Here is a 7,784-nt window from a genome sequence, read left to right as displayed (position 1 = left end):
TGTGTTAGACTGATTCATAAGGCATATCTCTGTGACCCCTAATTGTTTAAATTTATCCCTGGTATTTTCAAAATGTAAAACAAAAACATAATAAAACTGTCTTGCTTCATTTCTGGGGACTTCATTAACAGGTTCAAACTTTAAATATCTTTATCTATCAAATTATGAAAAAAAAAAAAAAAAAAAAAAAACTTCGATAGCGAATAACTTTGAAAAGTGAAATTTGTTTTGTTTTTGTTTTTGTCAGCAATGATTGTATGAACGTAATTCCAACTTTACCTGTGAAATATAACCTATTGTTTAGATATTGTAGATACGTCTACACCAAAAACATGTCTGTGCAAAACTTTGTTAACCGTATTAAGTCTTGTTTACATAGAGCAGAAGGGGCGAAACTTCAAACTGATGCATGTCAATACATAGATCATCTGTATCTCTGAGACACCGGCGAAATCTCGTCCATGCTGAGAATTGAAATGTACACACTGTGTATTACGGCATACGGAAGCCACGGTCCATTGTAATGAGATTGTTGATTGTGTAAGTGACTACAACTTCATCAAATGCTAATGGCTCTTTAATGAATATACTCCATAGCGCCTCAGCAGTTAATGTGAACAATGGGATTTAACGGGATTAACACTCTCTGGAGTTCTCCAAAAGCAAAATTCCTATCCACAGTTCAACTGAATTGTCTGTTTAAGACTCTGTCAATAGCTTAGAGGCACTTGAGCAGTAAGGGAATTTACATATTCCTGAAAGTATTTCCATCCACAGCCATTAAAGACAGCTTCATTAAACGAAAATTAAATCTCAAATCTATGTACAGTTTTTTGTACTTCAAGAATATTAACAATGTTAGTTCAACATCTGTTTATGTTTACATTTGCAATGTTTTTTTCCTATAGTATTTTTACACATTCTAATGATAGCCATTTCCTCATGAATGCGTTGTACACATGTAGTTGTGAACAATGTATGTATGAATCTCGGTAAATATAGTACGTTTTATTTTAATGGCTGGGGATTTCAACAGAAATGAAAGGAGAATGTAAATATAAGTCAAAAAATCATTTTTGCGAATACATGAAGAATGAGCTGAAACACTTCACACCGGTATACTTGCGCTAATGCATTTTCAAAGTCCACACAAAACAATGTTGTCGTCGATATGCTTAAAGGGAGTCGGTAAAATTAAACCAGGTGAGAGATTCATTCGTGTGTGTCGGTTTTCTGCTAAATATATCTGCACCTTTTCTTAATTTCTTCTACTCTCAGAGATTTGTCTTTTTCATCATTTTGTCTTAAATTATTCAACTCAGCAGTTTATAGGCGTCCCCCTGTTCCTACAAGCCTAAATATATATAAATCGGGTTTTATGGGACTATGTAGGGATAACTTCATCCATTATCAATGATGATAGCAAACCCCATTCCCCATTTATTCAAGGATAATGTGGTAGAGAGGATTTAGGGATCTAACTCAGGCCATTTTGTTTATTACTGACGTAAACTGACAAGGAATTTCACCTCTGTGTTGATTTAAAGTAAAAGTACCCTTGTCTGCCCTGTTCAATATTTCATCACCAGAACATGATAAGGATGCTAGACTACAAAAGGAACGGAAGCCATCCGGAAACTTACTGTCTTCCAATATCCTATAATAACCAATAAATGGAAAATATTACCACCCTTTACTTGAACTTCGGTACATATATTCCGTGGAAGTCTCAGATAGGCATCTCGTACAATAAATTTGACAGAGGAAATCACACAGGAACATACATCATATTGCAAATGAAAGAATATAATTCAAAATGGGTTGTTGGGTGTTAAATTTCAGTCTAAATTAATCTCTGCAGAAAATTTCACTGCTCGTTAAAAGATTAATTTGGTTAACCACCCCGTTCTAGTTGCGAAAATACATTTACAGGCAGTTTGGAGGATGATAAATGTCCTTTCTTGTGGGCAATTAGTGTATGTGCTGAGAATATTGTTTTTATCTGAATCCAACTATTTTGTGCATAGAGCAATTTTTCTGTAAAATGAACACTGGGTCGATAGTTAATGATTGGTCGATATTTGGTATCGTAAACAAGATAATTGATAATTAAGCTTCCGGTCTCATCAACTTCCTGGTGTTATGTTTACAAAGGAAACGCCTATTGTGTGTGAATTTCCTTAAACGCAGAAACGATTCCAAAATAGGAATTAATGAAATTGATGACTTAATGAAGACAAATGTCTGCACCTTTTGTTTATATGGCTAACATGTGTAAATTTATTCATTGCTATTAATTGTTATAATATCGATATTAAAAAAAAATTTTTTAAGTTGTTTCAAAATACACATGCTGACATCACAATCAATTGATTATGATAAATGCAGTGATTATGAAATTACTTTGACATTCCATCCCCCATAGAATCAAAGAGCACTGTGATGACGTCATGCTATCGTATAAAGTTTGCAACGTTACCTCATCTCATTGGTATGATAATGGTTAAAGAGTAAAAGTTTATTTTTGACGTCAGTTGTGCTGATGATGCGCAGTGATATGCAACTGAATAACATGATAATTTGTCTACACACCTGTGTATATTACTAGCACAATAAGTGCCAAAAGAACATTAGCGCTTACGTTTATATTGAATTTGACGATCAACACTTCGTGCTTGGCAGTCAACAAGTTGGGACAGTCGTAGAATGTAAAACTTATACGGTACCAATTTTGATGCACCATATATATATAGTTATTATATACTTTCAATTTCATCTCTTCTATTTTCTTTAAAAGTTTGCGGGCATATATCACACGATTCATGCCCGGAAACATTCCGGCCGCAAACATTACGTCACAATCAATACACAAGCCGTTACTACCCGTTAATTTTCAAATTTTTCGTATTTTTCATCTTTTACTCAGTTAAACCAATAAAGAAATTGTTAAAAATAAAATCATTATTAGTTTCTAAATGAAATTGAAAATATATAATAAAAAGGTCATAGACTTTGTATGGGAAAATATGACGACCTCGTTTTTTTGTCGCGGACGGACCTCGCATACAAAGTCTATAACCTATAATCATAGATACTTTTTGTGATTGGATGACGTCGACTTTACACCGGCATACTTCATGAAGCGCATTAGCGTTAGCTAGCGCAAGAGTTTGCAATAAAAGAAATGCTAATTAAAAGCTTATACGAATATAGCAGAAGACCGTTTTACAAAAGAAGATAAGACTAAGACTTGTTAACTTGGTTTTTCAATATTGTAGTTTAAGGACGTATGATACCCAAACACATTGTTATAGTATTTTGTATAACTACTTGTAAATGCTTTAATATTGCTAAGTATGCCTGAACAGGTCCTCAATACATCTTGCTTGTCGTAAGAGGCGACTAAATGGGGCGGTCCTTCGGATGAGACCGCAAAAACCGAGGCCCCGTGTCACAGCAGGTGTGGCACTATAAAGATCCCTCCCTGCTCAAAGGCCGTAAGTGACGAACAAAGGCCTAAATTTTGCAGCCCTTCACCTGCAATGGTGACGTCGCCATACAAGTGAAATAATTCTCGAGAGAGACGAGAAATAGAATAAAACAACCCATATTTACCACAAACTTTTCCAATGAAACCACCTTTAGTTTTGCATTATTCACAAATCTTTACTTGAAAATGCAATGGAAAAAACAACAATTTGAATTTTCAACAAGAACAACCCCGTCTTTTTATTAGTGAATTTCATGTATTAATTACGAATTTACATGTTGTGTAATCAAACAATAGAAAATCCCACGTAAACACTGCAAAATCCTACTTTATTTGATGCTTCCAAAATCTTGAGTATCCTAAGACCTTAAACCAAACTTTTAAAATGCTGTATTTAAGTAAAATGATTTCATTTGCGTTACACTATCAGTGCTATAAACCAGAATATTTTTCCGTAAGTGTTTGTAACAGCTAAGTTCCCTATTGTCTGAAGCCAACGTCTAATATGGCTAAGGGAGATACTATTAGAGGGCCAAGTTGTTTCCAGCATCGAGTATTGAGTTATATTATAGCTTTCGGTCTAAACCAGATGTTCTTTCGTAAAACGAGATGACAGGCTTCTGAAAACAGAAAAAGCCTACCAAAATGGTAAAGCTTTAAAGAGATAATTACTTGTATTAAAATGAAAAGGTCGCTTTGATTTTTATTTAGCCATGATTACACTATATACTAAATATAAGATTTTGTAAGTTTTTCTAGGACACGTCCTTGCTAAATATTCCAATGATAAGGAGCTTATAAAGAAGCTCTGGACCATCGTGAGTCCCTGCACAAAATCGACCCATGTCAGGAGGGGAGGTGTGCTGCTTCTCTGGTTTTCAATATTAATTCGTTCCTATCTTCTTTTCGAAACCCCGCTATATCCTAAGTAAAGCGTCTTTTGAAATGTAATATCCCGACTGAAAGTCCCATCTGTCAATAATTCCCGATACATGATACAATATCTGTTTATGAAAGGTTATACCAGCAGGTTTGTTTCCGATAAATGCAAGAGACCACACAATGAGCGTTCTTGGTAGATGATGAAAAGGTTATATTTCTCTTACATCAAATATATTCCATGAGGAATTATTATATATGTAGATAAAATCGCCAGTTCTTCATGAAAAGTGCAGCTTACTAGAAAAAAAATTCACAAAATCGCTTCACAATATGCTGAGTGGTATTGTTTAGCTCAAAGTACATTTAATGAAAATATAAATGGAATTTGACGATTGATGAAAATGAGCAAATTTTCTCCTAGGCATGAGGCTAAATATCATTGATGCAGAAATAGAAACCGTATATCATAGCGTGTATCCGTCGCTGTTCTCTCCTAAAGTTATCTTTTGATATCATAATTAGGATAGCCATTAAATGATTCAGTCGAGCAGATTCCCGTCGATTGATATTTTGATTACTTGACGTTTAAAGAATCTTAGTTGTTTCCAACTGACTGTTCCCTCGTTAGAAATATGTTAGATTGTTTAATATTCGGGTCAGATCAATGGCACAGTGCACCCTGTTAACAATTAGCTGAATTGTGCAAACATTGGATGGAGTCTGAATATTTTATACAACACTCCTACGGATTCGGTATGGTATTTTAGGAGCATTTGTTTCTCTCTTTATGAACTTACGACATGGCTTTCTATTTCCACTGCAAATAATATTGAAGTGAAAATAAAAAATACGCGCGTCACTAGAAATGCCTCCTACAATCCATTGAACTACGACATGACAGGATTCGTGAGTTTTAGGTCGAGAATTGGCCAGTGGACAATAGATACATAAATAAGTTTTGAAATTTGTAATGACACGGAATATAACATGAATTAGCCTGTGATTCTGGTAAAATTCACGGGGCTTTCTTTCTACCCTTAAATATATAGATATTGTATATTTATTTAGTCGGTCGTTTGTCCTAATTATGTGGTCTGATTTCTATCTGGCAGGAACTCTGACTGCCTAATCCTCCAATAAACTTGGAGTGATAGATTTCTTCTTTGTAATTTCAGGATAATTCGGGGACTGTGGAAGCCTGGATGATACAGTCCGTGCTTTGTCGCTGTCCCTCGTAATTCAAAACACGCCGACATTGCGCAGAGGAGAAGTTCATCATCACAAGAGAAGAAGCTAGTCAGAGACAATCGCTTTATTGATAAGAGACCTGGATTGTTATTTATCCGGAGATTAAAATTTCAAGTTTCGATTCTTGTGATTAGCATTCCTGTGAACAATATTTGATTCAAGGTGTTTAAGAATATTCTGAATATGGTCTTGTGTTCAAAGAAAAATCGGACTTTATTAAATGAAAGATAGTGGAAGAACCAGTGTTGATTAGTTACGTTGAGGATTATGCAGCTTGACGTGGCATTTTCACACCAATAATGTGTATTGTGTTACCTGTACAGAACTTTTGCTGAGATGTATTTCTAGGCATCGATTCCTCGGAATCACTGCGTGGGCATTTCCTTCTGTTTTGAGCTCTTTGTGTGATCCAAAGTTCACAAAACGTATTAAATGTCGTATTCAGAAACCGAAAAAGGGACGACTTTAAATCTTTTTACGTTGACCACCAGACAATATGAAAATGTTTCGCTTTCACATGCGATCTTGCTCTCAAATTCTACATCGAATGTGACGACGGTAAGAACGATGAACGAGAGCACATATTCCCCCGGTGAAGCGGCGATTGGTGTAGTGCTTGCTATGTTTTCGTTTATAACCATTGCGGGAAACGTGTTGGTGATCACGGCTGTGACAAAAGAAATTTACTTACGGACTGTTACCAATTATTTCATAGTCTCTCTGGCGGTGGCGGATCTGATGGTTGGAAGTATAGTGATGCCTTTTGCAATAACCCTGGAAATGACAGGACAAGTTTGGTTGTTTGGTCCGGAGTGGTGTGATATGTGGCATTCATTTGACGTCCTTGCAAGTACAGCTTCCATTCTCAACCTTTGTGGAATATCTTTAGACCGCTACTGGGCAATCACTGACCCTATCAAGTATGCTTCAAGAATGACCTCGTGTCGGACATGGCTGTCGATAGCTTTAGTCTGGTTGTTGTCCGCTGGGATTTCTTTTCCCGCCATTGCGTGGTGGAAAGCCGTGACACCGGGTACACAGTCTGAAGACGAGTGTATATTTACTTCCGACAGTGCCTATTTGATCATTTCATCTTGTGTTTCTTTCTATTTTCCGTCATTCATAATGATGTTTGTCTACTGGAAAATATATATGGCGGCAACAGCACAAATACGAAGTTTAAAAGTTGGACAAAAAGTGTTAACTTCTAACGGTGCCAGTGGGAATCGTGAAGTGATGACGTTGCGGATACACCGGGGAGGAGGTCATCCAAGTTCGGCAAATATGAGTCGGCAGCCCTCGGACGAGTATTCTCAATCTTTTGAAAAATGTCTCACAGAAAGTGAAAAAGAAACTTTGGTAACCAACGGGAAGAGAAGCTCTGACACTTCTACCCATCGACCGGCCAGATGCATCACAAAGCGCATTCGTCAGTTTGCGATTAGCAAAAAGCTGACCAAGGTGGCCCGCGAGCAGAAAGCAGCCAAAACTCTGGGGATAGTCGTAGGAGTGTTTATTTTGTGCTGGGTACCATTTTTTGTGTTCAATATGTTGGAAGCAATATGCCATGACCATTGTTTGTCACATAAGGACATCTTATTTCCGTTGTTTACATGGCTGGGATATATAAATTCAGGAATGAACCCTATTATTTACACATTGTCGATGAAAGACTTTCGGCGAGCTTTCGGAAAAATCATATTTTGTCTCTGTCCTAAGAATAAGTTTCAATATCACAACACGTACCAATCAAAGAAATGCTCTTCCACCTCAAGCTTTGTGGTGACGTCACAGACAGAACGAGGGTGACCTTTCAGAACGAGGCTGAACTCATAGTTATCATGTGATATTATCTGTAGATTCAGGTGATCTACAAAAATAAATGTGTGATTTGTTGTGTAATTATATTTTATGTTAAAGTTATAAAATCGTTGACGGTGTTTATATCAACGCCAGATCAAGCACAATAAATTTCGAAAAATATGTTAGAATAATTAACAAGGAGTATAGATGATGTACCGGATTCTTTGGATTGCGCAGAAACATACATGTATACTGGCGTTGTATCATGACAAATGAAGATTTTTCTTCAAAATCATTTAGCCGCATGGTAATTTTTAACAAGTAAAGAACATGGGAGATTATGGCAGATGAAATGTTTCCT

At 36.2% G+C, this 7,784-nt stretch overlaps 1 protein-coding gene across 2 annotated transcripts in view; it reads left to right on the top strand.

Moving 5' to 3' along the window:
- Positions 1–7,522, top strand: part of LOC130050202 (dopamine receptor 2-like) — a 28,659-nt gene extending 21,137 nt beyond the window's left edge. For both annotated transcript variants that reach the window (XR_008798618.1, XM_056149430.1), the window contains exon 2: positions 5,548–7,522. Coding sequence is in view for 1 of the 2 variants with exons in the window: in XM_056149430.1 (XP_056005405.1) it covers positions 6,053–7,429 (1,377 nt within the window). In the remaining variant the exon portion in view is untranslated. The remainder of the gene's footprint in view (positions 1–5,547) is intronic.
- The last annotated feature ends 262 nt before the right edge of the window (positions 7,523–7,784 follow it).

The sequence above is a fragment of the Ostrea edulis genome, chromosome 9 (genome assembly GCF_947568905.1).
Source record: "Ostrea edulis chromosome 9, xbOstEdul1.1, whole genome shotgun sequence".
Taxonomy (NCBI): Eukaryota; Metazoa; Mollusca; class Bivalvia; order Ostreida; family Ostreidae; genus Ostrea; species Ostrea edulis.
Note: the sequence above shows the minus strand (reverse complement) of the source record. Positions and strands in the feature narration are given on the sequence as shown.